Below are 20,201 nucleotides of genomic sequence, written 5' to 3' on the forward strand. Positions count from 1 at the left end.
TTGTGGATATTGACAAACTGCTTCTAAAGATTTAAATGGAGAGGCAAAAGACTCAGAATAACTAACACAATATTGAAGGTAAAGAACAATGTTGGAAGACTGGCTTTACCCAATTTCAAGACTTACCATAAAGTTATAATAATCAAAACTGTGGTATTGGCGAAAGAATAAACAAATAATGAACTAAAACAGAGAGCCCAGAAACTAGGCAAAGAAAAAGTCTTGATAGTGCCTGAAGAGAAATGATGCATTACTTATACGGAACTCCAGTTTAGATAACATGTCTCATCTGAAAGCCTAGGGGCCAGTGGAAGTGGCACAAGTGCTGAGATGACAGAATGATCAATTGTGAATTCTGTATCCAGCAAAACTGTCCCTCAAGAATTAAAGGGAAATTAAAACATTCTCAGATGATGGAAAACTAAAAGAATTTGTTGCTAGCAGACCTACCCTTAAAGAATGGCTAAATGAAGTTCTTTAAACAGAAAGCATAAAGGAATGCATCTTGGAACACCAGAAAAGAAGGAATAATGGAGCAGAAATATCAGTACATACAATAATAGATTCTTTTTCTCCTGAGTTTTAACAATGAGATGCCATGATTGAATCAATAATATAAAACCATTTGATATCAAATATGGTGGTATTTAAAATAGTGAAGATAAAGAACTGAAATCGAAGTGAGGTTTCCACACTCCACTCAAAGGGATAAAATGTCATTACCAGTAGATTGTTATGTCACAGGTGTGTATTCTATTACCTAGAGTAACCATTAAGAACACTATACATAAGATAAAAGCAATATAAATAAATCAGGTTGGAATTACCTTATATGTAAAGGCAGATTAGATGAAAAAATGTGACCCAACTATATGCTGCTTATAGGAAAGTCACTTTAAATTCAACAACGTAGCTAGGTAGAAAGTAAAAGAATGGAAAAACTAAACCACACAAACATTAATTTAAAACGGGAGGAATGGCTATATTAATATTAGACTTTAAAGCAAAGAAAAGAACCAGTGACAGTGAGGGACATTACTAAAGATAAAATAACAGATTAAACATTGCTAAGGGTTAAGTACGGGGAGTGTTTGGTGAAGATGTAGGAGTGAGGTCTGTGTGGTTATAAAGGGGGCGATATGAGGAATCCTTGTGTCGGAACTGTTCAGTATCTTGACTGTGGTGGTGGATACATGAACCTGCATAAGTGACAAATTGTATAGAACTTACACACACACATGAGAGCTAGCAATTAGAATTCGAACCAGAGTTTGAAATAAATGATTAATATCTTTAAGAATTTAAATGACAAGATCAGCAATTTCAGCAGAGAATTAGAAAATATAAAAAAAGAATGAATGGAAATTGACAATACAGTAACCGATTTTGAGAACCTTAGACACAGGTGAAGAGAAAATTAGTGAACTGTAACATATGTTGGAAAAAATACCTGGACAGACGCAGAGAGTGGAAGAGATGAAAAATACTCCATCATTTGTGTGTTTTCTCATCCCCGACCATACACTCAATTTTTTTCCTTGAACCACTTGAAAGTAAGCTATCTGTATATAAATATATCATGACCCTCGACCCATTAAACTACAATACTTTAGTATGTATTTTCTAAGAATAGAGATAGTTTTAAGAGAGTTAAGTCTTAAGGTACAGTTTTCACCTTCAGTAAATTTTACATTGATACAGGTATCTCTTGCTTTTTGAAAGTTCCCATTCTGCCACTTCACTTTTACAAAAGACCTACATTTGTGCCTGTTTTTGCTAACAAAGAAATCTAAAGAGCATTTTCACTTTTACAGAGAAAGGTGAAAAGGGAAAATAGTGTCCAGTATTTGTGTTGCAGCAAAGATTAACAGAGGATTATAGGAGATTAACAAAGACAAGAGTTAGAAAACACTGATAAAATTGATAAGATGATAGATTGATAGAGTAAACAAATTACTGATATCAATAATGACAAAGGCCATCACTATAGTTCCTGCTGACATTGGAAAAAAATCATAGGCTATTATTAACAAGTTTATTCCAATAAATTTGAAAAGTTAGATGAAATCCAACAACTTCTTACGTTGATGCAGTAGAGAAAAAAATATGGGGTGGGGGGTTAAAATGAAGTTTGTTCTGGTGATGTCCTTGATTGAGTAGAGTTTAAGAATTCTAGATCCAGGCGGAGGGTGTAATTCTAGATGGAGTTACACAGTTTATCCATAGTAACTAGGGGGAAAGCAGAGTACCTGCATTTAGTAATGGGAAGAAAATACAGTTCTTTTCTGATTTATTTCTTCTTTCCACAGCTATTCATTTAGTGTTTCATGGAGGGTCATAGTTTTTCCTGCCTTCCACAGGAAGTGGTTTGGTTTGCCGAATGGATGGGCAGACTTCCCTGGGCTTGAGGCTGGGGGGTGGAGGGGTGAGGGTGGGGAGTTCTGGGAGACCTTAGAGCAGAGAAGATTCATACCTTGATGAAGAAAGTGTAAGATGGTGCAACCACGTAGGAAACAACTTGGCAGTTTTTTAAAATTTAGGTGTGTATCTATACTTCGATCCAGCGATTCCACTTTTGTGTATTTAGCCATGAGAAATGTCTGCACATACCCACATAAAGGCTTGTATAGAAATGTGCTTAACAGCTTTATTCGTAAGAGTGTATAACTACATAATCCAAATGTCCATCAACAAGAGAATGGATAAACAAGTTACGGTATATTCATACAGTAGAATACTGTTTAGCAGTAGGAAGGAACAAACTATTTAAAATATCTCTGTGTGATTACGTTAGGTCAGGTTCCATAAAACTGGTCTATAGTGATAGAAATAAGATCAGTGATGGGAGAGGCTACCTGCAAAGGGGTATGAGGGAACATTTTGGGGGTGACAGAACTGTTTTATATCCTGTTTGGGGAGTTACACAGGTGTACATTTATCAAAAGTTATCAAATTGTACGCTCAAGGTGGTTGCATTTTATTGTATATAAATTACTCATTAAGATTGATTTAAAAATTTGGTTGGAAGGAATCATATCAGTATAGCAGTCATTATATTAAATGTGAATAGATTCTGTTGTGCCAGTAAAATTATCAAGACTGGATTAAGAAACAAAACCTAACCATGTCCCGTTTAGAAGAAGCAAATTTATGGAAGTTTGATAAAGAAATATGAGTAATAAAGAGATAAATATCTAAGGCCCAGGAAAACAACAAAAAATAATTCTAATTTGAGCATCAAACTAATAAATGGATTATTGTCATAATAAAAGGCATAATTTATGAAGATCTAATAATCCTATGCTTATACAGCTAAAAAGCTAAATACATAAAGTAAAAATAATGGAAGAAATGGAGCAGTCATGGTATAGGATTTCAGTATACAGTTCTCATAAAGAAAATCTTAACAGATGAGAAAAGTTGCAGGTTTACAGGCCGCATTGTCTGGTAATAATACAAGTAAATTAGAAATAGTTAGAAGATGACTCCTTTTGAAACCTGCCTCCTATGGAGGATTCCCCTATTTACCCTTTATTCATTTCCACTGCAGAATAACCCTCAGCATATTCTCAAATTGGGAAATTGGTGGTAGCAAGGAGTTCATTCTTAATATTTCAGCTCTTACATTGTCTTCATGTTTTAGTTTGATGCCTTTGCCTCTGTGACTGCTGGTGAAGCGGTCACAGGCAATACCCGTGTCCCTACCTAGGTCACCAGTTACACTGTAAAACTCGATCTGAAGTTTTAGGTTGACATTCTTGTTCTTCCCCTTTCAAATCTCTCTAAGTTTTCAATAACAACTTGTTGGCCAGTCACTAGAACACAGGGAATCTCAAATTAAAAACAGGTAAAATTAAAAAGAAATAAAAACACCCAGTACGGAGGCGATGTGGAGAATAGAATATTTTCATATATTGCAGGTGCAAATGTGAATTGTTACAGCCTTTTGGGAAATAATTGGGCAGCCTGCTTAATAATAAAAATTCATATTTCTTTTAGCCCAGGGATCCTCCTCCTAAGAGTCTATTCTTAGAAAATGAAAGCATAAGTAAGGCCATGTGTATAGGGATATTTATTGCAGCAATGTGCATAATGTTCACCAACTGAATATAAGATGAATGTTAGTAGGAGGCGGGTAGAAAAATGATACCTCCGTAAGTTGGAATATTATGCTACATGAAAAAGAATGAATTAGATTAATACCCATTGGACAAGAGTCCCACAAACTTTTGTTGAGAGAAGGAAGATGCAGAAAACTTTGTGTAATAATTTATGCAACAAAAAATAAGAGAACCATGAATATATCCCGGGCTCATGAGTGTGAAGAAAAATAGTTAAGAATACTTGCTAGTAGTTAAATGTTTATCTTGGTGGGGGGTGGGTGTGACTACTTGGGGAGATAAGTAAAAAAAAAGAATTGTCCTTTAGTTGACAAAAAAGCCTGTTGGTGATTATATCTATTCATCATCTGTAAAATTATGTAAATGTGTATGTTTAAAGATACTTAGTAAATATTTAAAATAAATATTACCTATTTATTTTCTAAAAGTGATGCTGATTTGCAAATACCTCAGCATATCCGTGGGAAGTCCATAGAAATTCTTAGGAGCAAAACAAGCATAGTAGAGAGCCATAAACTTTTTGAGCTAAGCCTAAAACGAAAAATCAAGGAAACATGCTCACGTATGTGTGTGCTTACACACTGAAACAGTAACCCATGGGAAATTTAATTGTCCATAAAACTGGATGGTCTCTGTGATTGGTTGGGATTGGTCTTCCGGGACCTCTGCCTGCCTTTGATTTGTCATCTTTGGTGTTGGCTTTGTGTTTAGGCCCCTACTGTGTTTCCCCGAAAATAAGATCTAGCCAGACCAGCAGCTCTCATGCGTCTTCTGGAGCAAAAATTAATGTAAGATTCAGTCTTATTTTACTGTAAGATTCAGTCTTATTTTACTATAAGACTGGGTCTTATCTAACATTATATAATATGAGACCAGGTCTTATATTAATTTCTGCTCCAAAAGACGCTTTAGAGCTGATTGTATGGCTAGGTCTTATTTTTGGGGAAACATGGTAGCTTGATGGCTACAGTATTTCAGCTGTAAAATCTTAACTGTAGCAAATGCCAGAGGGAGAAGAAAGATGGTCTTTCTGGATGTCTGTTGTAGGTCGGGTTTCTTGGAAGCTTTTGCTGAGATGGAGATTGGGGTATAAGTTAGTTATAACACCTGTGAGAGGAAGGGGCCAGAGGCAGAACTGGGCAAAGGAAGACGTTGAGCTTCAATGCAGGCCTGACCAAGGGAAGCTCTGGAGCAAGGATTGCCTGTCCGAGTTGTCCGTGTTGAATTGAAATGCCCCGGCCTGTGTACCCACCCAGTGTGGGCTGCCCTGGGTAGGCAGCTCTTGAAGAAACTGTCAGCTAGAGGCTGTCTGATGCCTGTGCTGCTGCTGCAGCTGGCAGCAAGTCCGTCCTTGAAGGGGAAGTCTAGATGGCGCATCTCTCTGCCTACCACACTGACATTAAGAATGAGAACATAGTTCCTATCAGCCCTCCTGTAGACTTCCCCTCACGTCTAAGTATTAGATTACATGCCATGCCAGAGACTTCTTCATAGCCTTCAATGATCCTTCGTAGCCTTTCTCCACGTCTCTAGTAAAAAAAGTCCTGATTTTCACTGGGTCCGTGGTCATCTGGGATAATTCAGGCGACATTTCGTAGCCTCTGCACTTAGACATGTCTAACTTTTGGCTAATGGCTGAGTTGAATTGTCATGTTTGACTTGGAGGGGGCTGTGCACCTTGTTTACTTTCCTGCCTTCCTGCTGGGTAGGAAGTGAGAAGAATAGCTGCAGTTTGAGCAGCCACCTTGGATTATGATGTGGAAGCCACACGTTGAGGATGACAGAGCAACAGGGTAGAAGAACATCAGGTCCTTGGTAATCACGGAAATACATTACGTGCTCTGAACTGCTTACCTTTGGACTTTATGTCTCAGTCAAGCCATTAACATTGAGGTTTTTCTTTCATTTGCATTGGAACCTAATCTAACTGATACAAGTTTCTAATCAATTATTGAGAAAAGGCACTGGAAGCTATGATTGGCTCAGACTAACATTTTGGAAGTAGAACAGATGTTAGGGAGTAAGACACAGAGACATTTACATCAGTTAAATATAGCGGAGCGAGAGAAGGGCAGAGAAGTCAGTGGATTTTCAATCCACATTAGTTGTGATGGACCATGGAATCTTAACTATGTAAGTGGGAAAGTGAAACGTGTGGATGATGGGGTCTGATCATGAAAAAAGTGTTAGTTGGTTGGAGTGAGGTCCCCATGGGGCTGATGACTCACTAGAAAGGGGAACTAGGCTAAATGATTTGGAGGGATGGAGATGGTAGTCAGAGTATAGGACACCTGAAATGAAGGTTTTGGTGGTAGTGCTGTTACTGGTCATGGCAAGGCCTACAGGAATGGGTGACTAAAGTGGGGGGGGGGGCGGGTGGACGGAAGGATTGTTAATGGTGAAATTAAGAAATGGAGAGGCTGGGTTTTGGATGGAACATCTTGGATGTTGATGTAGTTGAATGGAAGGTGGTAAACTAGATGCTAATGTCTCCAGTAGGTGAGGAGAAGTAACTGGGATCTCAGTAGATGTCCAAGTAAGGGAGGCCTATCCGGAAGAGAGCATCTGCTTCAGAGAGGCCTACACTGCTGCTAGAAGAGGGATGAAGAATGATCTGGAAAGAGCAGTGAGGAAGGAAATAGCAGTGAGGAAGGAAATAGCATCCTTCTTAAATAATAAAATCTACATAACAAAATATAGTACACAAAATAGAAAGAAAAAAAGAAACAAAATATATTTACAGAACATTTAACATACAAATGGGAGTGCCTTCATATAAAAAGAGCTTCTCAACATTAATTTGAAAAAGACAACTTGGTTACAAAGTGGGCAAAGAATATGAAATCTTCATTCACAAAGGAAGAAATGCAAATGAACAAAATGTGTGAGAAGATAGTCAACATTAGGGTTAGTATAGTCAAAACAATGAAATACTAGAAATGCTATCATATTGGCGAGACCTAAAACACTTGCTAAACTTCAGGCTTGGCGTGAGTGTGGGAAGACAGATGCTGGTGTACCCTGCCCCCTGCTCACGGAGTGTGGTCGGCTGCCACTTCTGAAGCAGCAGCTCAATGGCTCTGATGTGTCTGTCCTATATTGTGGCTTGATGTGCTCGCCCATCACTGTTATACTCTCTATAGTGTTATCCTATGAAATACTTGTAACTGTTACTGTGTGATCTGATTTTTTAAAAAGCAACTCATATTTATAAATAAGTTCTTGTGGCTATTTTTATAGTACAAAGTATGATTTTCTCCTCTCAGCTAGAAAGATTTAGATTTTTTTGTGTTCATTTCTGTTGGTTTTAGTGTATTTGTATCTCCTTTTCTTAAGTGTATATATTTGTTTAATCTATATTCGTATAATCTTAATGTAATTATCTAGTTATTTTCTTCTGGTTATGTGGTACGCATTAATTTATTCACTATGCTTAACTTGGATTGTATTGAGAATTAAGAAAGATATTATTAATATATGAAATTTTGCTGGATTTAAGTTGTTTTTGATTTTTTGGTTTTTTTTTTACAGACTAACTGGATCTTCTGGGTTTGTAACAGATGGACCTGGAAATTATAAATATAAAACGAAGTGCACATGGCTCATTGAAGGACAGTAAGTAGTAATGGCTAATTAAAAATTTTTTTTCAAGATAAAGCTCAGTATGGCATTACTTTTCCTACAAATAAAATTAATAATCTGTAGCATAAAGTACTTGAAATGTTTTTATTTGATAACTTTTTTTACAAGTGAATTTGATTTCCTTATTTTTTAAATCTTTATTGTTATTTTAAAAAACTTTAATGCTGCAACTGAATTGTACACATCAGAAATTTGTATATTTTTAATTGTAGTAGTTAAAAAACGGTTGAGTATTTTAAATTGTTTAAGCATTAGAAAATTATTGTGCCATTTTTTCTAATATTTTTATTGTGAGCAAGAAAGTCAGAATAACTATTGTTGCCCAAACAACTCTTCTGAGCCCCCTCTGTCCCTCCAGCTGTTGCCTTCTTTTTCTTCCCTTCATAGCAAACCTTTCGCAAACTTTTTCAGTTTGTTTCTCAAACTTTGTTTATCAAACTTACTGGTCTCAGAACCTCTTTACATTCTTAAATTTTTAGAATTCCAAATAATTTTTGTTTATGTGGGTTATATCTGTGTTTACCATATTAAAAATTAAAAATAAGAAATATTATTTAATTCAGTTTAAAAGCAAGAATAGTAAACCCACTATGTGTTAGCACAAATGACATATTTTTATGAAAAAAGAAACCTTGTATTTGAAAAAAATTTAGTGAAAAGAATGACATTGCTTTACAGTTTTGTAAATCTCTTCTCTAACTTAATAGAAGACAGCTGGATTATCATATTTTCTTCTGCAGTTCACACAATATGTTGGTGAAGTATGTGAAGAAAATTACTTGAATATGAAGTAGGAAAAGGGAGGAGATTTTTAATAGCTCTTTTAAATAATTGTGGATGGTCTTTTTTGGTTACTACACCAAAACTTGACAAGTAGTAATTTCTTAAAAGTAAATTGCAGTGTGGAGTCTGAAACAATGTGAAAGAACTTTTGGAATTTGTTGGATTAAAATCCACTGGTTTTGTTGTACTTTGAATGGATCTTTAACCTATGCGTGGTTTTATAACGCGATATATGGGCCATTTATGAAATATTGAGATCTCAACTATGCAGATTTCCCAAAATGTTGACATACTTCATTATGTAGTATTAAAAAATCACACTGGTTAATCACCATCAACCTCATCAGAAAGTTTTAAATATTGGGAAGTTGTATCTGGGTGGCAGATATAAATTTTCCAAAACTCTTAATTATTGCTTGAAAGCTTGTATTTTATCTTTGGCAATAAATACTATCAGTTGTTTTCTTTGAAGCAACAGGCTTTCTTTGTTCATTTTCAAGATAATATCTGCCAGATATACAAGTTTGAAAAACCATAGTTTGTCAGTTGTTCTTCTAGGTAAAAATGGTAAATGGGGTTCCAAGAAAAAAGCAACTAGTTCAGCTCACAACTCAAACAATTACAAAAGTGATTTTCCTTGAGATCATTGTACTTCGTTAGGCAGCAGAAGTGCTTTATGCAGACTTCCTACCTTGTCATGCAGGATTTAATAAAATTAACAGTTTTTTTCACCACATAATAAAATAACCTTAAATGAAAGTGTCATTGAAGAATAGCAGTGATTGCTAGTACTGTTTGGTGCTACGTTCTAAGGCGCCAGCAGTTTCATCCACCAGTGCTCTTATATTGTTAGTAAATGCCAACATGGTGATAAAGGCACATGATAGCGCAGTATTATTGTGACTGTGGTGAACTCTCGTACCCCCTACAAAGGCCTCAGGGCCTCTGGCGTTCAATGGACCACACTTTGAGAACCACTGCTCTAGGAGTTGTCTACCCTTGGCTTTTCTATCAGTTCACTCCAGTCTGATGTCCTCCTCTGCTGTTGCTCTGAATGTGGTTTCAGTGGTTGCTCCTCCTTGGCCTCAGCAAAAGACTTGAATTCCTCCTTTCCCTTTTCCCCACATTCAACCTGTCAGGAAATTCTGTCAGTTTTCTCTCTAGAATATCTGCCAAATCCATCTGCGTTGTCCCTTTCATATTCGTCTCTACAATTATTGTAACAACCACCATCCCCACTGTTCCGGGCCTCTGTATTAGCCTTGAAATTGGCCTCCCGATTTTCGCTTTGCCCCTTGCCCTACCTCTCTCTCACTTCTTAACACATTTTTTGTGGGAAACGAGTAAACTCGTCATATCGCTTTTTATACCAAAGCGCGGGAGACGAGAATAACACATATTTTGCACCTCTTTTTAAACTAAAACACTGAAAGTTTCATAGAAAAATATCAAATAGATCGAAAGATATGAATATTTTACGGAAAGTCTAATTTTGGCGAGAAAATGTCAAAAAAGCCCCGCGTTACGACGTGATTTGGCGGGAAAATGCCCGCTTACAAAGTGTTAACTCATATGGTTCCCCCTGCGTGCTGTGTGTCAGACGTGCTGATTTTCTTCATATTGCTTCGACACATCTACTTCTCTCTCCTTAAGATTTTCAGACAGTACTGTTCCCTCTGTCTGAAGCATTGTTCCCAGGCTTTTCCCATGGCTTATCTCTGGTCATTCTGATCTCCTCCAAAGCTTTATGGGGTATTTCCCCACCACCTGTGTACCCCAAATCACATTCTTTTAGTTTCTTCACAGTGCTCATCACCATCGGAGTTAACTTGTTTATATATTTATTTAGTTGTTTGCTTAGAGATGTTCCTTAGACAAATAAGTGTGGGGTAGAGGAGAAGTCTAGGCTGGAGACATATAATTAGGCATCACCAGGAAATAAATGGTGTTGCTATTATTACCAAGAGCTTTTGGAGTGGAGTGTTGGAGGTGAAGCCAGGTTAGAGGGTGAAGGGGTGAGTGGGATATGACGAAATGGAAAAAACAAAGTCTTCTGAGTTTCACTCTGTTAAGAGGAGAAAGGGATAAGGTAGGAAAGAGCTGGAAGGAGAGAGAGTTGGGATTTGAAGCTTTTTATGTTTTGTTGTTTTTTGTGAAATATGTGATACGTAAGGAGATTTAAATATGGGTGTGGAAGTTCCAGATGAGAGGGAGATGGTAAGTATTTGAGAGATGGAAGGAAGAGTAGGTAGGTATATCTGTTTTGGAAAATGGTACTTTGAGAGATTTTTCTCTGGTCGCTGAGCGTAAGCAGGGAGGTGGGACTGAATGGTTTGAAATAGCAATTGAGAGTAGTAATTGTGGAGAGGGAGAGAGAGTGTTAGTGGTAGGACTGCTGGCCGAAGTGAAGTGCCATTTGAAGTTGGGGAGCTGTGACTAATACTGGAAGCAGCTGCCCAGTGGAGTGACTTTCTCTGGCACGGCTTAATTTTCTGTGGATTGTCTAAGTCAGAGCAGGTAACTGGTTTCCTCTAGACAAGGGCTTTTGCCAGGCAGTTCCATGAAAAGGCAGCGGGACAGGCCAGTTTAGAGAATTGGCAGGTGTGTTTGTGAAATAATCTAGTGCGGAATCTTAAATTGAACAAGGAAGTGCAGGAATTGCAAGGGCTGATGGATTGGTTCAGAGGCTGTTCAGGAATGGCTGCTGTATGGACTGTACGGTCCAAAGAGGCATAGACCATGTCTGTTTTGTACCATTGCTTGTTTAATGGTTTCTTGCACATAGTACGTACTAAGTAAATCTTTGACAAATGAAGGTATACGTTTACTAATTTCTTCTCCTTGTAAATTATTTAAAAATTTACATATTGTTTTCAAATGTTTGATAGTTATGATGATTGTTATAATTTTTTTTTCAGGCCTAATAGAATAATGAGACTTCGTTTCAGTCATTTTGCTACAGAGTGTAGTTGGGACCATTTATATGTTTATGATGGGGACTCAATTTATGCACCACTCATTGCTGCCTTTAGGTAAGCTCGGCCATATAAATACTTGTTAATCATTAAATGATTTCTGAATTCAAACGTATCTCCTAGATTGCATTCCTACTAGACTCACCTTTAGTATCACTTAACACATTTATTTCATGAAAAGTGTATTACTTCTGGAGTCCTATTACTTGTGTGCTAGGCCTGACTTGGTTTCCTGTGGCTCCTGGGTAAGTTTCTGGGTAGAGTACTTGACCTCTCTTTTTAGTTTCCTGCTGTATAAAACTGTAATGGTAGTATCAAGTTTACATGCTTCTCGTGGTGGTGAAGTTTACATTTAAAAAATGTTTTGTAAGTAATATATTGAACAATAATATTTCTGTGAAAAATTTAAATGAAGAACTATGTTCATCTTGATCTTGTTATGTTCCTTATTGGGTAGGCCCTCAGAAGTTACATGTCAAATTCAAATATTGTGTGTGTGTGTGTGTGTGTGTGTGTGTGTGTGTGTGTGTATTTATGTATATGCATTAATATGGGCAAGGAAATCTTTTTGGAAGAATACACAAAATGAGCAGTGGTTACCCATAGAGAATGAGAGGATGAGGAGTCATACCAGTTATGTATTATGATTTTTTTTTCCAACACATTTTCTATGAGTAGTTAAACAAAAAAGCTTAACAGCGAATATGGGAGGGATTCTGAATTGTTTTGGCGTTTTAGTTTTTATTAACCATACTAGCTGTGTTGTTTATTTTGCTTTTGACCACATGGGAATTCAAAACCATCCTGTTTTTCTTCCTTTACTTGATAGAGGATTTGTAAAATAATATTTTTCTAAAATACACATCTCCTTAGAGAGCCATGGTTGTCACTTTTTTCATCTGCAGCTGACTTTTTGTATTTCTTTCCCGCTGACATTTTATTTCCCTGACTTTAAAAAGAAATCAAGTCAACAAATATTTTTAAACTTTAAAAAATTTTTTATTTTTATTTTTAAGTGTGTTTTTCCAGGATCTATCAGCTCCAAGTCAAGTGTTGTTTCAATCTAGTTGTGGAGGGCACAGCTCACAGTGGCCCATGCGGGGGTCGAACCGGCAACCTTGGTGTTACGAGCATCGCGCTTTAACCAACTGAGCTAACCGGCCGCCCTCAACAAATATTTTTTTGTGTTCCTCACATGGGGTTAGTCGGTTGATGTCTCATGGGGGTGAGGAGATAACAGAGTAAACGGTACACGATTTGCCAGAGGACACAGGAGACTAGGGGACTAATGTGCCCTGGATTTCTCCCTTCCCTTTGGCTTAGAAATCTCTCAACATATCTTTGAATTAAGAACCAGTTTCAAAGATTCATTTGTGGGGGCCACAGAGCAGGGTGGATGGGCCATGCTGAGCATTAAACTGTCACTGGCTAAGTGTTGGGTGTGTATAGGTGTGTATACGAGTATCTTCCTGCCAGAATTTGAAGCATACCTTGCTCAGATTATAGCATGAAGCACCCCAAACTTTAAAATAAGCACAAAAACTGCCTGTAGTATGGTGTTATCATGATAGTCATTATTGGGGGTTCACTTGATCCTGAGTTCGTTAATCCAGATTCATTGCATCCCTGTTATGTGCCGGGCACTTTGAATCAGCCAGGGGCCCCGTGGGGACGTCAGCCAAGCCAATGTGCGCAACCCTGTGGTTCCCCGGGACCAGGTGTTTGATGAACAGACATGTGAATCAACAGCAACAACAAAACAAGCAGAAGGCTATAATTGTTCTAAGTAGTGACTTTTGAGAGAAGCCAAAGTACACGTATAGGCAACAGAATTTTTAGGTTTCTATAAAACGTTGGTTAACTGACGGTATAAATGAATCCACTGACTGTGTTAAAATTTAGCCTATGATATAGTATTTGAGTATGAATTTTCTAAAATTATAGTGAGAAAATACATGTTTTGAAATTGAAATTTACCTGCAACATAAAACCTCTAAAGCACTGATGCCCAGAACAGTTTGAAAAGCACTGTTCAGGCCTGAAGGGCACTGTCACAAGGTGGGGGGTTGAGGAGTGTGGTTGGGCCAGGAGGACTCTGGATGGAGGTACCGGCCCAGTGTGATGTGCTAGGGGCCCCGAGTGGAGACAGCCTGGCTGCAGACAGTTCAGCCAACAAAGAAAAGAGCCAAAAGGATTCAGAAGATGCAGACTTTTAATCTGAGTTCTGTCCAAGTCGCTGCGTTTGAACTTGAACAGGTCATTTATGTGCTCAAACCTTCAGCTTCTAAAACCTAAAATGAAGGTGTGGTATGTAGTGTGTTTTCTCTGGGTGTATTGTAAACTCTGGTGTTCAATTTCACTTCGAACTGGTTGATCACGTTTGCGTTTTATATACTGAAGTTCTGAATAAAATTTGTTTAATAAACAAAGTTCCATTACTAGACACGTTTGAGAATCCCTGGGACACGTCTTCCAGCTCTGTAACAGTATGATTTTGTGTTGCATTCCATTCCACAAATGCATACATGTAGCTCCCTCATGGAGCAGCTGTTCTGCTGTGACCTGTTGGGAGGGAGACGCAGAGGTGCGAGTGGTGATGGAGCAGGGACAATAGTTTTCCTTTCTGAGGACATTCTTCAAGAGAATATTTTTCCTTTTAGAATTTATTTTTATTTTTATGAAAGTCGTTTGTTGATGAGGCAGTTGTTTGGACTGTGATGAAGAGCTGTTAGAGGGAGCCTGGTGCAAACGGGAGCTGGTCAGTCTAGCACCCAGTTGAAACCATGGGCAGACCATGGCACACTTAGAGAAGGTAGTCAAAGGCAGGCACGTCTCTCAGGTTCTCGGACCCTCCTTTGCCAGTCAGAAGTGTAGACCCTGCCTGCCCCGCCTTACCCGGCTCCTACCCCCGACTTTCCAAATCTGTCTTGCCTTTCTTCCACATCTCCCTGCCCTTGAGGAGCGTATAGTCTTCTAAGGAGACAGGTGTGTCAAACTGAGGAGTACTAGTAACTTACATAGTGTGGTTGGTAAAGCCAGATTGTGCCCCAGGTATGTTCGGAGAGCCCACGTCTGTCTGGGACAGTTATGGGGAATCAAGAAAATATTTTAGTTTAGCTATTTTCAAAAGTGATTCTAAACAGTTAAAAACTCTGTGTTTAAAATATAAAATTATGAAGAACCTGAGGGCAGGCAGTTGATTTGCTCAAGGTGAACAGCTTGCTGCAGCCTAAGCTGTGCCTGCATTTATCTACTTAGGGGCAGGGGCCAGGCAGGTGGGAGGTGGCGCAGGGTGACAGTGGAATGGCACACCTGCAGCATCATTATCTCACCCACACATGTTCCACTGCCTTGCATGCTCGGTTGAGGCCATGTTTGTGTTCATTTGCTCGGTGAAAGTTTATTTTTGTCATAAACCGGTTTTATTTTTATACTGGGAGAAAGCACGTTCCAAAGCTGTCACAATTTTAAGTTTTTTTGTGTTTTTTTTTTACAATTTTAAGTTTTTGAAGCAAAAAGAAGCAAACTCCTGAGTTCCTCTGACAGTGGGAAGCTGATCCCCCTCTCCAGCATCGTTGTTATCTGTACAGAGGGCCCTCCCACTCCTTCTGTGACTCTGCATCCTTTCTCCTTCCACCCATCCTACCATTAATTCTATGCACTGAAGTGTCCCCGCCACATAAGTAATAAATACCATTAGCCATCACTTATCGAGCCCTTCCTAGCGTGGGACACTGTTGAAGCGCTTCACGTGCTTTGACAGTGTGATTCTCATTGCATCCCTGAGAGTGAGGGGGATAGGAGTTCTCTCGTTGTGCATTTGAGGAGGCTGAGGCTCAGAGATGTCAGTGACGTACCCAGGCATATGGAGCAAGGATCGGAGCTCATATCTCTGATCCTGAAGCTCATGGTAGCTTAACAGAGAGTGCAGGGTCTCCCACGTGTGACTGAAGCTCCTGGTCCGTCCCTGTGCCAGTATTTCTTACGGGAAAATTGCTTTTAACATACCTGTTTCTAGGTGGCCCTGCTGTTGCAAGTACGTACTCCTTCAGCATTTTAAAGGGTTCTGGTGTCTAAAAACGATGAAAGTGTGATGATAGTTGAAACCTTCATTTAAGTCTCTGATCAAATATCACCTCTTGCAAGAGAAGCCTTTCCTAACTGCTCTTTCTAAAGTAGCACCTTTTGTTCTTTGTTCGATTTCCCTTCATAGCATTTATCTCTGCCTGGCGTTGTATATCCATACCTGGTGGGGGAGTGGGCTGTATCTAGGCTTATTTGTTGTTTTTCTGACATGAACTCCATAAAGGCAGGAACTTCTTCACTCTTGTATTCCTGGTACCTAGAATAGTGCCTCACATATAGTAAGTGCTTAGTAAATATTTGTTAGTTGAATATATAGTATTATAGAAAATGCGGCACTGTTTTGTAAGTTTCATTGAGTGAAGATCCTGTCCCCTCCTCCCCCTCATACCCAGCTTTGTACTCTTCCAGTCATTTTCATATGAACATATGGAAATACATGTAAATATACACATACACTAGGCCCATTGTTTTGCAGCTTGTTTTACCCCCTGCCAATCAGAATGCCTTGATAAGCTCCTTGTTAAGTCCTGCCAGACCTACAGATATATAATCATTCATTCAACCAACTTCCTGTGGATGAGCATGTAGGATTCTGGTATATTTGTCTTTGTGTACATGAGCAAGTGTTTCTTCTACAAATAAATAGAATTGCTAGGTCATAGTGAATGAGCATTTAAGATTTTTATAGGCCCTAAGGTGGGAGTTTACCTGGTGTGTGCCCTCGGAAATCAGAGGCCAGTGTGGCTGTGGTCAATGAGTGAAGGGAAGAGAGTAATAGATGAGATGTTTACTCATTGGGTGGGGTTGTGTGTGGAGCAGACTGCATAGTGCCTGGTAAGGATTAAGGCTTTTACAGAGTGAGGTGGTGTGGTGGTAATTGGGCAAAAGAGGTGAGCATGAAGAAATGCAGAAGGCAAGTAAATATAGGGAAAATGATTAACCTCAGGAGTATAAAAGAAACTCAGAATCACAATTTAAAAAACCACTTTTCACTTCTTAAATTAGCTAAGCTAAAATAGGACTGGAAATCCTCCTTGTTGGCAGGGTGAGGTAGGATGGACCCTTTCATTCTTTATGGGATTTCAAGTTGGCATATCTCTGCTGAAAAGCAAGTTGGTATTATGGATCAAGAGCCTTAAAGCTATCATTTAGACCCTTTAACTCAGTAATTCTTTCCCTCTCCAGGCACCCAACAAATATTGTATGCTGGGCTCTGCGTGAGATCCTAAAAGCAATGAAGGAACTTTTAGTAACATAAGAAATGCTTATGGTATATTATTTGTAAAATAGAATATAAGAAGTACTATGGTATCAATTAGGCAAAGAAAATACATCAGAATGCTAATAGTGTTGGGATTATGGGTGTTTGTTTATCAAGCTTATTTATTTATATTTTTACTTTTTCATGTCTTTTGATAATGAATATTCGGCATTCATCATCTAATAAAGTTTGTTACTGTCTGTGATGGAGGTTTACTCAGTTTTTCAAAGAAGCCTTATAAAAAGTTTTATACAAAAAATAAAAATCTCAATTAAAATATAACCCGGAATAAAGGAAAGCCTAGCAAGAGATTCGGATCTGTTCCTCAGAGGATCCAGAACAATAGGATAATAGGGTAGCACCATGCATTTATCACACATTTCATCACAGAATTTTCCCCTTTCGTGGAAGTGTTTTTGTTAAATTGTAAGGATTAATTCCATCTCTGAATTTTGTCTGTCATCATGTGATGTGTCTGTAATTGTGCCTCCCTTTATAAGAAATGTGTTTTCATTTCAGCGGCCTCATCGTTCCCGAGAGAGATGGCAACGAGACTGTCCCCGAGGTTGTTGCCACATCAGGTTATGCCCTGCTGCATTTTTTTAGTGATGCTGCTTATAATTTGACTGGATTTAATATAACTTACAAGTAAGATATTTAAGTCTAATATTCGTGGTTGTATTCAAAAGACCATGCACTTTGTTTTAACAATAATAATGACTAACATATATTGAGGGCTTACAGTGTGCCAGGCATTGCACTGAGCAGTTTGCATGGATTTTATCCTTTAAATTAAAAAAAACAACAACAAAAACTTAGTGAGGTACGGCCGTGTTTTTCTACTCATTTTATAATTGAGGAAATGGGTAGGAAACAGTAAACTGTCAAATGGTGGGACCATAGTTTCAACCAGGTCTTGCTGCTGTTGAGCTTCTCCTGGAAGAGGGCATTTAGCTGCTAATGGATAAAAACATTGGGGATTTTGCTAAGTATAATTTAATAAATAGTAGTTTTCATGTACTAGTTTTATAGTTGGCCCATTGATGACAACTTAGTTGAGGTTACAAAGGAAATGTAGACAGGTAGACTTAGGCAGCTTTTGGAATTTGTTGTGATAGTAGGGAGACTAACTTGTGTCTTTTCTTTTTTTCCTTTTAAGAAATGTTTCTTTTTTATAAGTAAATTCATAAAATGCTATATACAAGTGATTTGTGATAAAGAGCTTCTGTGGCCCACAAAGCCTAAAATACTATTTGGCCTTTTACAGAGTAAGTTTGCCAGCTCCTGGCCTAGGCAGTAACCTCCACTGGTAACCTTTATGTTGAGTTCATTTTCTGCCCATTTTCTTCTCAGGATCTCAGTATTCATTCAGGCCAATTTAAAGCCATCTCTGTCATGATTGGTATGGTAATTCAGTCTTTCAGGCGCCTAGGGTTTGTGACTTGGCAGCCTAGGCAGCTTATCACAGGTCCAGCAAGGTGGTTTTTAGGGACACAGGGAGGCACAAAGGCTGAGGGGAGAGGCTGATGAGTTTGGTTGGGTCCATGTGAGATGTCTAAGCAGGGCATTGCTGTTTGGATCTAGAACTCAGAATTGCTGTCAGGGCTGGGGATATCATCTGGGAGTCACTGGCACATGGACAGTGAATGACTGGCCTTTGGGGCATGTGTACAGGAAGGAGAAGACAGCTAAGGGACAAAGGAATTCCAGTGGCTTTTTTGTCACAAGCCCAGAGGAGAAAGTCTCAAGGAGGAAGCTGACAGCTATGAGGTTGAGTAAGCAAAGGAGGCCCTAGGTCACCTTTGCTGGGGAGGGTGGAGTCGGGCCTGGTGGGGACACAGTTCAGGATGGAAGGTTAGACAGTCATGGCACTGAGAGTGGGACACTGCAGAAGTCCCTTTCTGAAGGGGAGATGTGTGTTTAGGCCAGGGCTTCTGAAACTTCACAGGCACAGGGATCTTCTGAAGGGCTTGTTAAGACACAGATTCCTGGGTCCTACCCAGGGACTGTAGTTCAGTAGAGCTGGGGCCTGAGAATCTGTATTTCTGATGAGCTCCTGGGTGATGCTGCTGCCGCCTGTTTGTGGGCCACATTCTGAGTAGCACTGAGCTAGCCGTTCATCCAGGGCCCATTCTGGGTTCCCTATAGGTTCCTAGGTCAGGGGCTAGAGGGCACAGGCTTCACTGTTACATGGCCCCTCACGGTAGCAGCCCTGGGGGAGAAGAGAAACTCCAGGGAGGGAGCACTCTAGGAGAGAAGGCAATTCAGGCACCCCTCGACATTGGAAGCGTTTTGCCCATCGTCACTGGAGAGCTCTTCTCCTACCCCTGTAGCCAGTATCTCTCCCAGGACTGCAGGTGTTTCTTACTCTGATTGGCGTGGGGGAAAGCCTTGATCCTCCCCTAGGGACCAGAATTAGTATTTGTTAAACGAAGAAATGAAGAAGTTATCGTAAATTGTATTAGCTTTGTGGTTCCAAGATCTTTATTATTTAAAAAAGAGTCCTAAACTGTTTTAGCGGTTCCAGACCCTATGAAAAGCCAAATGAAATGATGGTTTTCATTCCCAGAAAAACGCCCAGGAGCACATACATATAGCACTATCACTCATTTCCCAATGTCCTCAGGTTGCACTGAATCCCAGCTTTGGACTGACTTCAGCTGGAGGACCCTTTAGACTTATACCCACAGTTAGTCAGGTGTTTGTTAATTTTCTTTTAAAAGAAGAATGAAAAAGGTTATGTTTTATTTTCATACAAATTGGCACTCCATTTTGTGTCTCATGCTGAGTCATATTTTAAGCACAGAAAATTAGACTAATTTTCTCATTATTTCAGTTTAGACAGATATACAAGCAGATGCTTTGATGTATCACCTGCCATTTTCACGTTTTAGAGATTCAAAACTAAATCTTATGGTTTGAGATGTAACTCAGTGTTCTAAAGAGTGCTCAGTATTATTTCTGGCACTTGAAGTAAACCTATGCCTAAAGGCATTTGAGTGGAGAGGTTGAAGTTCAAGGGGAAGTTGAAATTATCCTTTCCCTCCTTCAGTTTAAAAGGTGTTATGTGTTACCTCCTCCTCTTTGTTTTGCAATAACATTAAGTTTCGGTTATGTCCTACTCCCTCATGTATGGTTAATAAGCCTGTCTGCAGGAAATTGACATATGCTTAGTGTAAGGCCAAGTTTGAGCACATAATGGAAATGCTTTACCTCAGTTTTCTTTTAGGCCTTTTATAAAAATGAAGTGTGATTATCATAGCCATTTCAGCATAACAAATCCAATCTGAAATTTAGGCTATCTTTTGTAAACTTTGTCTTGCAAGTCCTTTT

The 20,201-nt window shown here is 38.9% G+C and overlaps 1 protein-coding gene across 6 annotated transcripts in view; it reads left to right on the top strand.

Annotated features, from left to right (window-relative positions):
- Positions 1-20,201, top strand: part of ATRN (attractin) — a 132,960-nt gene that overhangs the window by 24,803 nt on the left and 87,956 nt on the right. For all 6 annotated transcript variants that reach the window (XR_012491426.1, XM_019733755.2, XM_074318233.1 and 3 more), the window contains exons 2-4: positions 7,653-7,736; positions 11,465-11,578; positions 17,388-17,516. Coding sequence is in view for 5 of the 6 variants with exons in the window: in XM_019733755.2 (XP_019589314.2) it covers positions 7,653-7,736; positions 11,465-11,578; positions 17,388-17,516 (327 nt within the window). In the remaining variant the exon portion in view is untranslated. The remainder of the gene's footprint in view (positions 1-7,652; positions 7,737-11,464; positions 11,579-17,387; positions 17,517-20,201) is intronic.

The sequence above is a fragment of the Rhinolophus sinicus genome, linkage group LG13 (genome assembly GCF_036562045.2).
Source record: "Rhinolophus sinicus isolate RSC01 linkage group LG13, ASM3656204v1, whole genome shotgun sequence".
Taxonomy (NCBI): domain Eukaryota; kingdom Metazoa; phylum Chordata; class Mammalia; order Chiroptera; family Rhinolophidae; genus Rhinolophus; species Rhinolophus sinicus.